The sequence below is a fragment of the Anser cygnoides genome, chromosome 14 (genome assembly GCF_040182565.1).
Source record: "Anser cygnoides isolate HZ-2024a breed goose chromosome 14, Taihu_goose_T2T_genome, whole genome shotgun sequence".
Taxonomy (NCBI): Eukaryota; Metazoa; Chordata; class Aves; order Anseriformes; family Anatidae; genus Anser; species Anser cygnoides.
Genome location: NC_089886.1, coordinates 15,007,198 through 15,021,993, shown reverse-complemented (window position 1 = coordinate 15,021,993; position 14,796 = coordinate 15,007,198). Strand labels below are relative to the sequence as shown.

At 34.5% G+C, this 14,796-nt stretch overlaps 1 protein-coding gene across 1 annotated transcript in view; it reads left to right on the top strand.

Moving 5' to 3' along the window:
* The window catches only part of DOCK2 (dedicator of cytokinesis 2), a 186,260-nt gene that overhangs the window by 140,901 nt on the left and 30,563 nt on the right, over positions 1-14,796 (top strand). The window contains exons 33-35 of the mRNA XM_013178483.3: positions 1,696-1,844; positions 10,113-10,198; positions 14,526-14,682. Of these exons, the coding sequence (XP_013033937.2) occupies positions 1,696-1,844; positions 10,113-10,198; positions 14,526-14,682 (392 nt within the window). The remainder of the gene's footprint in view (positions 1-1,695; positions 1,845-10,112; positions 10,199-14,525; positions 14,683-14,796) is intronic.

Here is a 14,796-nt window from a genome sequence, read left to right as displayed (position 1 = left end):
TCTGACTGATTTTTAGGATGAACTTGAACCTTATCTTTTCTCAGGCAGGCAGGGGAGATTTAACGTCCTGTTTTCTTGCAATAAATTTTTTATTGATTGAACAAGAACAGCAGTGCTAACAAGAAATATTCAAGATGCATTGAGGAAAAAATCTTTTGAAGACACTATTTTAGAGAGTAAAAAATTGTTCTGAAATTTATACCAGAATGGAATGTCCAGTCTAACAGTGTCAGTGCTACCATGGATAGGCAGCTCTTCAGGTTGGAGCATGTATACAGCTAATTTCCTAAAGAAATCAGCATACGGAATTCATGTGGGCAGTGCATTGTATGTTTTCTTTTTCCATATAATTTATTATTTTATTCATAAATACAGTATTGGGCAGTACACATACCTGTCTGCCTGATATACCATATTTGTTGCAAAGAAATGTTACTTCAAAACAAGGGGATATTAAAAAAAAAAAAAAAAAAAAAACAGGCTTTTTCTATAGCTTTAATAAAAAGGAGTCTGCATTCTGAAAAGCAGTACAATGTCTTGAGTATAAACCATGCTGGAGGTTTACAGCAAGATTGATACAGAAAAGTGCATGAAGAATCTCATGCTGTAACGTCTATTATAGTTTCCTTTTAAATTATAAATTGCCTTGTTCTTTGAGGCAGATTATCTTCCTTTGTCCATTTAAGTCATTGTGGTGTTTGAGATGTTACTCTTGATCTCTGAAAAGGAAATAACAGTTGCTGATGGCAGCATAGTCTTTCAAAAGATTTTTTTTTTTTCCCCTTGTCCAGACAGTCATGTGCTAAGGTCTTTCCTTGTTTTTAAGATGAGTCTTGGTCAGGCAATGGATATTGCTATCATTTAGCTTAAGATTTCTGCTTTTTTTTTTTTACTCATATAAGAGGATTTTGTTGGAGATAATTTTTACAGGTGAAGGAATAACTACATAATACATGTGTATGTAATTTTTGAAAACCACAGAAATTCATGTAAAGTATTAGACATGAATCAGTTGTCATAAGATTATTTTCCGTCTTATTGACATTATTGATTGTACTAGGATTAGTAATAATTTTTATCAATGTGACTGGAAGAAAAAATGATGTTGCAGAAAACAATTGACGTCATTGTTCAGTTATGCCTAAAGTTACAACATTATGGCACCCACGTGAGGGAAGAATTAGATTACTTTTATTTATGGAATAACTCCAGTCATATCTGTTTGTGAGAATATTTTAATTTCCTTATAAGCTTCAGGCACACATTCTGAGACAGGTCATTGGATTTTGATGGTGGTCTAATCCACATGTCTTTTTTTGTTTTTTAACACTATGTGGCATCCCATTTGAAGCTCTCTAGCTGAGAGAATTTGAAGGATTCCTAGATTTTTTTTCTTTTCACTCAAAGAATTTAAAAGAGGATGTTTCCCGGTGAAAAAACAAAATGTTCATACAAAATCTCAACTCGGCTGGTATATGTTTATATTTCTGGCATTGAATTCTGGCATCTTGGAATGAGAGTATATTTATTAACTTTTTTTAGCTTTTGAAAAGGGGTAGAGATGAAGCTCTAAGGCTGTTATTACCATAGGCAGTTAAAAAAAACTGCTTTAAATGATTGCATGCCCTTAAATGTTTTTTTCGTAAACATTTTTTTCCTCTCCTCTCAAATATCTAATGTGTCATTCTATTTTAGGCCAGAATAAAATCTGCTTTATTCCGGGGATGGTTGGACCCATCCTGGAAATGACACTTATTCCAGAGGTTGAACTACGAAAAGCCACGATCCCAATTTTCTTTGACATGATGCTGTGTGAATATCAAAGGACAGGAGAATTCAAAAAGGTAATTACAAATATAATATGAATTTTTTTTAAAATGTCATGTAGCCAGTTTAAATCTGGCAAATATTTATTGTGTGGGTTTCTCTGTTTAGAGAAAGTAAAATTCAAAATATTGAGAACAAAAGGCAGAGCTCTTGCACAAGCCAGTTTAGGCTTTCCAAAATGGATTAGTTAGAATTGAGAAAAATGTCTTTCATAATGACAGCAATAATGCACTGGACAAGAGCCCAGAGAGTTTAGAGAATCTTCATCAGAAATTTCAAAATTTTACTGAACAACGTCTTGAGTGGCAAGACATTACATTGAAGTCAGTCCTCAGTTAAATAATAGGTAGAATTAAATGATTTCCAGGGGTCCCTTCTCATTTAAATTTTTCGTGATTCCTGTTCGTAACATAGATCTTTACACAACAAAATTTTAAATTTTTAATAAGGAGTGTCTGACAGAAGTTACAGTGAGTAGTTTTAAATGAATTGCATATTATTGGATTTTCAAATAAACTTTTTAAAATATGTACTTTGTGAAAAATAACCCCTTTGAAGAACTGACATTCCAAAAATGTTTTCTACAGGAATTTTAGGAAAAAAAAAAAAAAGTATTTTAAAATCACAAATATTGCATATTTTTGACAGAAAAGAAATAGGATGGTGGAATAGGGCACTTGGGAGTGTGGTCTAGATCTCTTTCCACTGCTTAATATGTGAATTTGGACAGTTAGCATCTGTCAGTTTCTCTCCTAGCTGACTTTTCCATAGTCTGCAGACTCTTTGGGCATGGATTTCTTTTTTTCTCAGTTTGCACACTGCCTTTCACAGTAAATTTTATCTTGGAGCTTCAGGCTCTATAGTTGCACAAATAATGAATTCAGAACAATCCCTGTAACAGTAAGTGACAAACAGGAAGTCATAATTTTGGACATTTGTAGGAAAGTAGATATAAATATGTCACTTATACCCAGCTAATGTTTAATACTCTAAATCATGCGGGGCATTTCTGTGTCAGTTAAGTGTGGAACAAACCAGCAGATGGAATTGCGTTTTGGTCTGTATTCCAGAGTGCAAAGCTTTTGATTCAGGGCCAAGATTAAAAACCAGTTTGCATTTCTGCATCTGTTCCATACATGTCCTAATAGTTTTGTATTTGACTTCTCAAAAATATTTTCCTGCTTCTTGCCTTATACTTCATCTCTTGGGAGGGATGTACAGAAAATTACAATCTGTACAGACCAAAAATCGTGGAAACTTATCAGTCAAACTGATTAGCAAGAACAATAGTTTAAGAGCCTGGCAGATGCTAGATACTTAAATCACTCCTAATGCTAATATAAATAAGTTTCAAGTGATAATTCTTCAGTGCTGAGGAACAGGAACATTCATTTTATTAGTGTAAGAATAGTTTTATCAGATGACACTAAAATGATTTCATAATTTAACTGTGGAGTGTCATTGGATTATAATCCGTTTCAGATTTAGTTGGTCAAAATTGTGGTATTTATCCTCTCCACTATATGGATGAGGTAATTAAGATCAATTTCTCTAAAATTTCTTCTGTATGATGAAGTTTCAGTTCAACATTGCCTTCAGTTAAAACATAATTGAGTTGAACTTTTTTTTCTGATGAGAGAGAGGAGGAAAAAAACGCAGAGACACCTTTACTTGTAGTCTATACTGGCAGTGGAACTAGAGCTTGTCTGCTGTCTGCCACATCATTTAATAAATTTTCCCCAAAAGATTGATTTCATTAGTTGTGGTACTGTGCTGAGATGTGTGTGGCAGCACTCCTTTCTGTGTGTATGTGTTAGGTTGGTACTAGCTCAAGAGGCTGTGTCCTGCTTTATGTATTCAGTATATGTGTGTTTATTAATAAGACTCTTTTCAAAAAGTTCACAACAAATGAGGTAAAGATATAGTTATTTAAACTTATCAGTAGTTTCGTTTATTTTCACTAATGCCAGAAAATAACTAATCCCAGAGAAAGCAAAATTCCGCATCTGGTTATCTCAAGAACGGCATACTACTCTCTCTCTCTCCCTCCTTCTCTCTCTTCCCCTCTCTCTCTCTCTCTCTCTCTCTGTTTCTCTCTCTCTCTCTTTCATTAAATTAAGCATATATGTAGACGTATGGCATGCCAAGGCATTTTCTTCTCAATCCTTCTTTGTTTCGTAACTTCTGTTCACCCAAATTTATTTAATATATTATTTAAGTTTGTAATTTTACTTTTAAAGATGTAGGGCAGGAGAAATTAATATCTAATTGTAGGCATCCAGGCTCTGTCTGTCATTAGATCAGAGAGCTAGGAGTCTTAGAATGGTGATTTATTCAACTTGCATTAGGTGTCAGTGGATAGAATTAGTCCTTCAGATATATCATCTCCTTTATGTACAAAGGGAAGCTAGTTGCTTATTGGTTGGGCACATGATGTTAGAAGAATTCCATCCTCCAAATTATTTTTACCCATCTTTCCTTGATAGATCAGGTTGTACATCTCGTCAAGATGTCCCAAAGCAAGGCACATCATCAAGCAAACTACTTCTATTCTCTCTAACTGATAATTTGAGGCTAGAAGCTAAAAACAGCTTACTTCAAAAAAAAAAAAAAAAAGTGTGGGGGGAGACTAGCTCTTTTCAGAGTAAATGAAATTATCATTGAAATAAATGTGGATTCAAGTTATGTTAAGGATTTTAACTTGGCTTAGGAAAGATTTATTCATCTGTGTTTATATTTCTGTTCAAATAAATCATTCTGTTTGTGTTTGGTATTTTCACTTTAATATCTTCCTTGGTTTCTACCAGTTGCTGAAGCCATCTGGGGAAGTATTCTGTAATTACTTTCCTTCCTGACCTTGGTTGAAAAGAGCAAATAATGTTGACCAATGATGTGTACTTGGGCTTAAGTATTTTTTGATAGGTTTAGTGGATAAGTGTTTATTCTTAGTAATATGCCATGTTGAAATCATGTAATTTTCTGAGATAACATCTGTGAAATGTTAGTAAATTAGTGAATGTGTTTTCAACAAGCTTCTCTGACGCGTGCTTTATAATTGCTTTAAATACCCATATTTCTTATTCTCATTTCTTGATATTTTATTACATCCAAGGATTTCAGAGGGATGTGAGATCATTCCACTATCAGAAACCAAGTTTAGATGGCTTGGTGCTTCACACAGATCCATGTAGAAAAAATAGAGGTGTTGTGTAGTTGTCTTTGAAGTGTGTTCAAAGCTGCAGGAATTTCTTTGGTCTACTAGGTAGATAAGCAGGTGGTTTTAAAGCATAGTTAATGTAGTTAATGCCAATTACAATTAGGCACACTACTTAAGTTAGAAGAGAAATATCCCTACCAGGGCTGAATTATGGCACAGGTTCATTAAAATTTTCTGCTATATTTCTGTCAGCTTTTTTATTTATTTTGGTTCAAGAAACAAGCTTGCTTTTCTTTTTTTTTCTTTTTTTTTCTTTTTTTTTTTCTCCTTTACCCCAGCTTGTTGAGAAACTGCAGGAAAGATGCTTAGAAAGAGGTTTTTGTTCAGGTCCCGAATCTGTGAAATTATTGCCTCTTAGAGCAGTCATCAATACCCTGCCTGCTGAATAAGTACTAGGAAAGATTTAAAGGTGGATAATTTTTAACCAGTGCTTGGCTTGCACTGTATTCACAGGTTTCTGTATTACCGCAGTAAGTCCACAGACTTGAGCTCTACAAAATGACGGGATTGGATGTTTTGTGTTAATACTGCCTTGTCCTCAAACTGCTGTGTATCTACGTTACCCATACTAATAGACAAATAGGCACTAATACATACAAATGAATTCTGAGCCCTTTAAACTACTTTTTCAGCCTGGACCAGCCAAAGTAATTTTCTTTCTGTGCTGTTTTTCTATACCTCTGCTATATTTCAATGATAGCTCTTTATTCTCTAGTATTGGTATGGTATGTACTGTTCCTCCGGCAATCTTTAATTTGGTTTCTAATTACAGAAAAGAGCTACTATTAGAGTAGCAAAACCTCCAAATAACAGAGAGAACAAAGAATTGTTCTGGATCATAGCATACTAGTTCTCCTAGCAAACCAGAATTCTTTGTGGCCTCTCAAGAATAAATAAGATTCCCTCTTATTTGATACACCTATTTAAAAATAAATGCAGAAAGAGTACTAATGTAGTAATCCTTTTCTACTTAAATCAGATTAAATCAGAAAATCAGAATATGATACTGCTGTTTCCAGTAAACAATTTTCAATTTTCTCTGAAAAACTTCTGATAAGTAATTCTTAAGTCTCTGAGATCTGAAGTCATTAACTATTTTGGGAAGCATTGTCTCCTTTTCAGTATGCCACAGAGATTAAATATTTGCTGCCAACTTTTGTTGAAATATTGGATGGCTATGTGGTGCTCAGTTCTACTGGAGTTAGTCCTATACTGCTATTAACATTTCTCGTACGTGTAGTATGCATGTTTGCATACATTCACATTCAGCAATGACCTTTTTTGTATGTAAGCATCTCACTGATAAAAAATAAACATATATTCTCTGTTTTCCCCTTCCTCTACTTCCTTCATTCAGACTTCCACACTATTTTAACTATTTCATAAAACAGTGCATTTTAAATGATGATATTCATATTTTCATGAACATTACTTTTGTACTCAGTCATCTCAAAATATGCTACATGTGGTGCTGAGTTGGCAAAGTTGTCTGTCAGTGGCATTGTATAGCATGTACTACACAGCATGTATCCAAGTTCTTGTGTATCACATCAACTGCTTGTGAAGTGTTCAAATATTTCTATTTAAAGCACGTCTATCAGGTGCTGCATTAGGTACTGTATGCACAATTTTGGATTCACATGTTTACAGCTGTGACTTCGTTGGTTTTCTTTGGTCTGATAAATATGTAGTGGTTGAAATTGCTACTTCCCCCACACTCCCCTTAGCGAAAAAGGAGTGTAGCCTAATTTTCTGCTCTTCATTTTTTGCTTTTTGTGTGATGAATATAGAAGTCAGGCCACTCAAGACATTCTTTCAAAGCTCCTTGAGAGAAGCAACAACCAGTCTTCTGTCCCCACAGCAGTTTACAGAATCAGGATGACCCAGCAGATCTCAGGCTGGATGCATGGCTTCTTGCTGTCATTTTGATGAATACAGGTTCAGTAATCCTGCTAGTTCTACTGTCTCAGTATGGGATTATATTCATTGCTGTGAGGAGGGGAAACCTGAGAAATTTTTACAGTAAATACATAGTGAGTATGTAATATTTTTTCATTAGTTTAAAAATAAACGTGAATAGAGTGCATTTTCTTATGTTGCCCTCAGGGGCAGTTCTAAGGATGTTCCAGTAGAGATTTTTACATATTCTGTAGCTTATAAGTCTCTTTCTTTTTTAAGGTGTTATTTTAACATTTGCTTACATCTGGATTTTAAGGGCAAAATCACTTGATTGGATTATTTTCTGGAATAAATGATCTTTGCTATTAGCTGGTCCCATTCAACCGAATCTCAGGACAAAAATGAAGGATACATAATATTATGGAGAAAAAAATGAGAATACTTGGCCATCATGATTGCTAAGCCTTGGGCTTAGCTACTTTGGCAAGAACTGAATGTTTTGATTATGATATATTTAAGTGAGGAAAAATATTTAGCATTGTTGTCATCTGATAGCATCACATGTAAAACACTGTAGGATTTCTCTCTACCATGAAAGGTCGCAGTTCTCTTAAGGGATGATCTGGATCCTCATCTGTCAAAGCTCTCAATTACACTGAAATACTGGGACAAAACAGAATTATTTATATGCCCAAAATCTTGTTCTTGAATAATTTTCTGTGTCAGCACAGTAGTGAATTCTCTGGCACAATGCTTTTTTATCACTTTATCGACATAGAGCAACAGAGATTGATTTCAATATAGCTCTAATTTTGTAATTTTTTGTTTGTCTGTTTGTTTTTCTGTGCCTCTTGATGGGTTAATGTCTTGTCTAGAACTTTGTGGTAGATCTTTCCCATTTTTCTTGAAAATGCTATGTGAAAGGACACCAAAGGCTTCTTATATCTGAGGCTAAATTTTACTAGAACGCAAAAATTTCTTTAGTACCCAGAGATGTCTTTTTTAGATGTGCTTTCTGCTTCAAATGAGCTCATGGCTTCTCTCAAATGTCTTCTAATCTGTGCTCTTCTGCATCCTTCCCTCACTCTTGTCTTTCCTGTGCTACATCTTTAGAAGAAATTTCGCATCTGAGCTTGTGTGCTTACTCTCAGAGCACTAGCTGTCTTTGTTTTTTTATCTCTAGGTGACTCATAGGGCAATAGAACAGACAACATAAATGAGCAGTCTTCCTTTCTGCTGCCTTAACACATTTTGCATTTAACAATGCAAAATGTACAATACCTACAAAAAAAATTAGAAACAAAAAATTAATATATTTGCCAGATCTAAGTAATCTATTCATATGATATTCAAAAATTTTAGTTAAAATATGGGACGTGGAATGAGACGTGGTGACTGTGTCAAGAGGACAATCAAAGCCACATCAGAAAAGTTTTTAGGAGTGTTTCAAAGACATTATAAATTTGTAATTCTCTAATTGTGCAATTTCTTTACAAATCTATATCAAGTTGATTTCTCATATACCTGAACATACAATTAGTTGGCTAAGAACAAGGAATGACTTAGCTGCAGGAAGACTTTGAGATTCATCTATTGCACTTCCTTTCAGAGGGCATACCCAAATGAAATGGCAGTGTAGTGAATTGGTATATGCAGACTTTCAGCAGTGCTGAAAGTACAGCCTATGAATCAAGGTGATGAATCTTGGAATGCTTTTATAAATTCTCAGGCTTTAATATAACAAGCCAAAAAGATGTCAAAGAATGAAGAGTCAAAGAAAAGTCAGAAAAGTGGATTAGAAGCAATGAAGGTATTCAGTGAAGGCTAAGCACAGAACAAGGTCAAACCAACTTAGGTAACAAGAGAGTATAAAAAGTATTCCCTTTGTAGTTAGAGCCAGTTGGAGTTTGGTTAATAGAATTGGTTCTGCCTTGAAGGGGATTTCCTTTGGTGATGTACTTATTATTTGTGCTGGGTTTCCAGCCTGCAGGTGCAAAAATATATCAGTTTCTTTACAGGACAATATTTGAAGCTTGGGAGAAATTATGCAAATGGACTGACTGCCTTTTAGTGTTTTTTATTATCATTATTTTAAACGACTTAAAGCCTGCAACACTTTCATGTTAGTATTCCTTTCTGCTAAGCTTATTGAACTAAATTATCTTCTGCCATGTAGTATTTCTATATTACATCACTTTTAATTAGTCTTCTGTTTTACACAGTTAACATGTTATTTTAAAACCAGTTCTTTGGAGCACTTCATGTTTTTCTGAATTGTTTTAGATCATTTCTGAAGGACACCAGTAGGACAGTACACCCAGTAATTTGGTCCAAAATGCACAGGTCTACACCAGAGTGTATTAATGGGGGTATATTTTTCTTGAAACCATCTCCCAGTACATTGACAATTGACATCAATTACTTTAAATAAATAAACAAAAAATACCTTGGTATTTTTCATTTTATATGTAATAAATAAATAAATAAATCATCTTTTGTATCTCTGTTGCAAGTATGATACATAAATAACTTTTCAATAACATTTTTGAGCATGTACATCCTAATGTTTTAGTAACGTACTTGGAGAGGCAAAAAAACAAACACACAAACTATATGAATTTGTTGTAGTTTCCATGGTTTTCATTACCTGGACTTGAATGCAGTCTGCATAAAATATGGTAAAGGCCTGAAAAACTAATTACAAATATCTTCTGAACATGTTCGATTGGATTAACCCTTTCAAAATGATAAGGCAATTTCCTGTGTGTAACATACCACAAGTGCTTTGAAGTGACAAATATTAATTTTATATTCATATTGCAACGACACAATGACATTTTCAAGTCTTTATGTAATTCAAGTGTGATCCTGCAAAGTGCTGGGTTGAAATATAATCTGACATGTACTTCTGTTTATTTAAGAGGTAACAGAGTATTGCTGACCTAGAAATTCTCCAGAGATTTTGTTGGAGTTAATGGCACTGAAGAGGTGCCAAGCCATCAGCACTGACAACTTGAATACATACTTGTAACAACAGTTTTGAGAGTTAGCATTAGTTTCCAAATATTTGATATAGCTACACAAATATATTCTTCTGATACCATTTTGCAATATGTTTCATCTCCAGATACTTGCTCAGTTTTGATTTTTTTTTTTTTTTCTTTCTTAGTTTGAAAATGAAATCATTTTGAAGTTGGACCATGAGGTGGAAGGAGGACGTGGAGATGAACACTACATGCAGTTGTTTGAGTCAATGTAAGTAGTGGATGACAGCGAATGTCTTCAGGATGTGTTATCTTATTGTTCCTTTTTCTCAAATTGGCGAATTTCTTTATAATGAAGTCAAATCTAAGAAGTTTTTTCATCAAGGGACTAGAAATAGCATACTGTTTCAGTAAACCTGGTTTGAAATGTAGTTTTGCCCATTGAAACTGTTTGCATAATTGTTTTTCAGTATTTTGTGTTCCACCTACGTTATGAAGAAATTATACTTAACTTTATTTTCTCTACCCAACTTCAAAGCAAAGATAATACAAACTTTTTACTTTCCTCATTTTTGATTGTAGCCTTCTTTGTTTTTATGTTATACTAATAAGAAAAGAGCATTTTGAACAGCCTGTCTTCCTTTCTCAATGTCTAGATATTGTAAAGGGATATGATTTAATAAAAATGTTTTGAAGAAGTTCTAAAAGCTGATATAGCACCTCCTCATCGTCTTGGCCCTCTACGTTTTTATTCTCACACATTGTAGCTGTGTCTTCATTAGAGGCAGAGGCATGTGCAATCTGCTGGACAGTGGTGGTACCTTTGTGCCTACCTCTGAGACTTTGTTCCTGGCTTTGTGACTCACAGACTGTAGCAGTGAGAAGAATGTAACTCTTCACACACTTTTTCAAGTACCAATGATCTAACTAGTTATTAAGTTTAAAAAAGCTATAGCACTTTTGCTATATCAGAAACTAGACATAGGCTTTGTAGCATTGACTGTGTGGTTTTGATGCTCTCTCACAGCCTGCTACTTTGTATGTATTGTATTTTTGTGTGGGGGCGTAGCAGTCTTTGCAAATTGCATCCCAGTTCATGTGAAGCATGAAATTCCTGTGTATGCCACAATAGAAAAAATCTGTTTTTAAGGAAAACATAATCATGTAAAGAATACTCTATTATATGAGCAATTAATGTGTAAATGCTATGTAAATCATATTTAATTGTATTCTAATTAGAATACCCATTTAAATCAAACATCATTTGAGTCAAACACCATTTAAATACTTGTTAGTTTAGCTTCCCTCCTGTGATGAGACAGGTAAAGTATAGAGAGGCAGGCTTGAAAGCAGTACTAACACTTTTTAAGCTACAGAAAACTTCATTGAAACTTATATATTAGCAGGGAAAGATGAAGTTTTAAAAATGTCATTTTCATTTCCTATTATGCAATGACTATGTAAACTGAGAGCAATAAACAGTTGTTTCATTTTTGAATGTTTACTGTTTGGCTGCCAGTCTTGGGAGATGTACAGACTAGCTCTTGGTATGACCTAGAAGAGGCCTGAAAGTAGATAGTTTTCTCAGTTGCACTGCCGCAAAGGCTGAACTATGCTGCCCGCCTAAACTGTCAGTACAATTCATCATCTCTAACACTGGGGATTCAGTAGACACAGTGGGCATTTATTGCAGTGCTTACGTTTCCTTGCTGCGAGTAAGTTTTCTTCCTAACATCTATACTAAATCTTCCTTGCCTCAGTTTAAACCAGTTATTTCTTGTTTTACCCACAGAATGAATCATTTATTCTGTTTTTCTTCATAGAAGATTTTAAAAGAATGGAAGGTTGCTGTCAAGTTTCCTCTTCTCTTTAGGGTTAACAGCCCCAATATTTTAATTTATCATATGCCATGTTTTCTGCACATTCCTACAATCTTTACAGCAGTTTTGAAATACTACACTACCTTAAAGCTGGAGAAGGTATTCAAACTGAGATGTTAGAAATGCTAAGAGAAAAATATTCCTTCATGTCTCATGTATAAGACACATTTGACAATTAGATCCTTTTTTCTGAGCTGTGTAACTTCGTTTGCCATCTTTTCAGTTTACTCTTGCTTTCAATTATTTTTCTAGAGAACTGGTACCTATCTAGATAAACCTCATCTTGCAGCAATGCAGTTGATTAGTCTCATCAGATATACTACATAACATTTGATCTTCCTGGTTTTCCAGGGTACCTTTCTTTCCCTTTGACTTAACTTTTATCAATTTTTCTGGCATTTTTTTTCACTGTACTCTCACTCTACAATACATCAAGACACTTAAAGATTTCCAACTCTAAAGATGCCACTTCATACTATCTTCAGATTTTTTGTTTCATCCTTGAAGTTCTCTAATGATGTATGTAGAGGGATAGTTGAAACAGAGGCTGGTGACCTGTCTGCGGTAGGACCCTGTTATCTCCAGTTATTTTAATTTTCCTTCCTTCACACTTTCTTCAGCCCTCTGTCCCCATCTGCCTGTCCCGACTGAATAGAGACCTAGTTAAATTGTGCTCCAGATTTTTTCCTTTGGTCTTATTTTCATCAACTAATTTCCTGTAACTGTGCACAGTTCCAGTTGTAACCTAAATGCAGATATTTTGGTGAGCCAATAGCTATATTCTGGTGCTTACCTGTGCAATCAGCACTTACCCACACTAGTTGGTTGCTGCGAACGTGCCAATGCCTATTAAATTAAACAGGGTCAGCAGAAATCTAAACAACAATCCTTGTTGTTGTACATAGTTCTAAATTCTAGCATGCATAATGACAGAATTATGTCCTCTGCTAATGAATGCTGTCTCAGACAACAGCATGGAAGAGCTGGCATAATATGGAACAGATGAGAAGGTGTTGTTAATTAGCAGAGTAGACAAGGCTAACCCATTGCAGGAAATGGAGGAGAATCAAGCTATATGAATGCAAGTTGTGCTGAACCTCTTCTCCTCGGGCTCAGATAATGAATCCTGACTTGTTCTAGTTACTAATGTAGGTGACTGTACTTGCCCTTGTTAGCATTTTGTCCCGTTTCTGATACGTACATATATAAAATAATTCATTCTGTGTAGTATTCCAGTCTTCTCTATAAATCTGAGGCCTTCTTAATTTCTTTTCCACAAATATCATTTAACACACTCCAGCCTATTTTATTGGTTGTCAGGTCTTCAGATCCTTTAATATTTAACATCCAGTTAAACACAGTTAATTTTGCTGTATGTTTAATATCAAAAGCCATGTTTCAGTAATTTAATTATTTCAGTTATTGCTTCAGGCTGTTAGCCTTTGTCTTTCACATCTTGTACAATATAAATGTTCTTTCAGGCACATGTACACACACTCTGTTTTGGGAAAATAACTGTATTTTCAACCTTTGGACCTTTCCTTTGGAAAGGAATAACCATTAGTTGTGTTTTTATTCTGAGTGAGAACTTTGAGACTGGGTACTTTGCTGAGACCCCAGTCTAGGCCCAAGCTTGGAGGGTTTCTTTGCAGTCAAAGGTATTATGAATATGTAGTTTCTGAAGAAATTTAATATGATTCTGAGGAGTAGAAACTTATTTTTGTGATTAATTAAAACTAAAACCTTTATAATGAAAGTTAAAAACTAACAGAGTATTTCTTTAAAAATTAATCATAAATTATTAAGTGAATTTGCATACAAATTGTGAAAAAAACTAAGAGGCCAGGAATTATGGATAGTATACCCTTGAAACAGCACACAGAATAGTTTCAGGGTGGGTTTTGCAATTGCTATCTTGTTCCTACCATTTTTCTACAAGCTGCATGGTGATTTTGATGTTATTAATTGTATTTGCCTGATATACAAGTAATTACTTTTGCGCATATATAAATACATATACACATACATAAAATATATACACACACACATATAGGTCAATAGCTACACTTGTAATTATATATACTCTTAAATCAGTCCAGTACTTTATAGGAACAGCATATGCTAATATTTTGTTAATATAAGTAGGAATCTGCTGATATTGTATAAAACTGACTTTCCTGTATTTTTTATCGAAAGGTGACTAACTGCATTTTTGAACCCACAGAAAGATTGTTTGCTTTTGCTTATTTCTAAAGGGCAATTTGCTTTGATGAGGTCTTGCTAGTGAATGTCTTTTTAGACTTAAATTTTGTTGATTCAAACTTTCTACTGACACATAACCATAACAAGAGAAGGAAAAAATGATTGTATTTTATTGTGCATGGTAACCAAGGAAAGCGAAGTCTAATGTTTATTTCCATAGCATGGCACTGAAGAGAACTGAATTCATGTTAATACCACAGGTGCAATGTTACTTGATTCTGGAATTGTGGGTATTGCCTTGAATTTGCAGTGATTGTTGGACAGGAAAAATGAATACATATATATCATCTTGTATGTCTCTGGATGCCTAAATTATCAGCCCACAAAGGGAATTTACAATGCAGTCTGCAGTTGCTGCAGCTCTAATACTATGTTTGCCTTCAGGTCCAAACATAGTTTCAGCTGATGGACTGCTGATTTGACAGTATTCTAAAATCATTTTGTTCGTGTTTGCAGTCTTACAGAGTGTGCAAGTCAGTATCCTGGCATTTTTAACTTGGTTGAAAGCTTTGTCAACCTAGTTAAAGGTCTCCTGGAGAAGCTGCTGGATTACCGAACTGTAATGAACGATGAAAGCAAGGACAATCGCATGAGCTGCACTGTAAACTTGCTGGTATGTTCTCTCTTGTAATTCTTGTATGAGAATTTCATAATCCAGTCACCAAAGATGAAAGTAAATCTTCCTGGAGAAGGGACTGGTCTACCGTGCTCAAATAATGATTCAAAC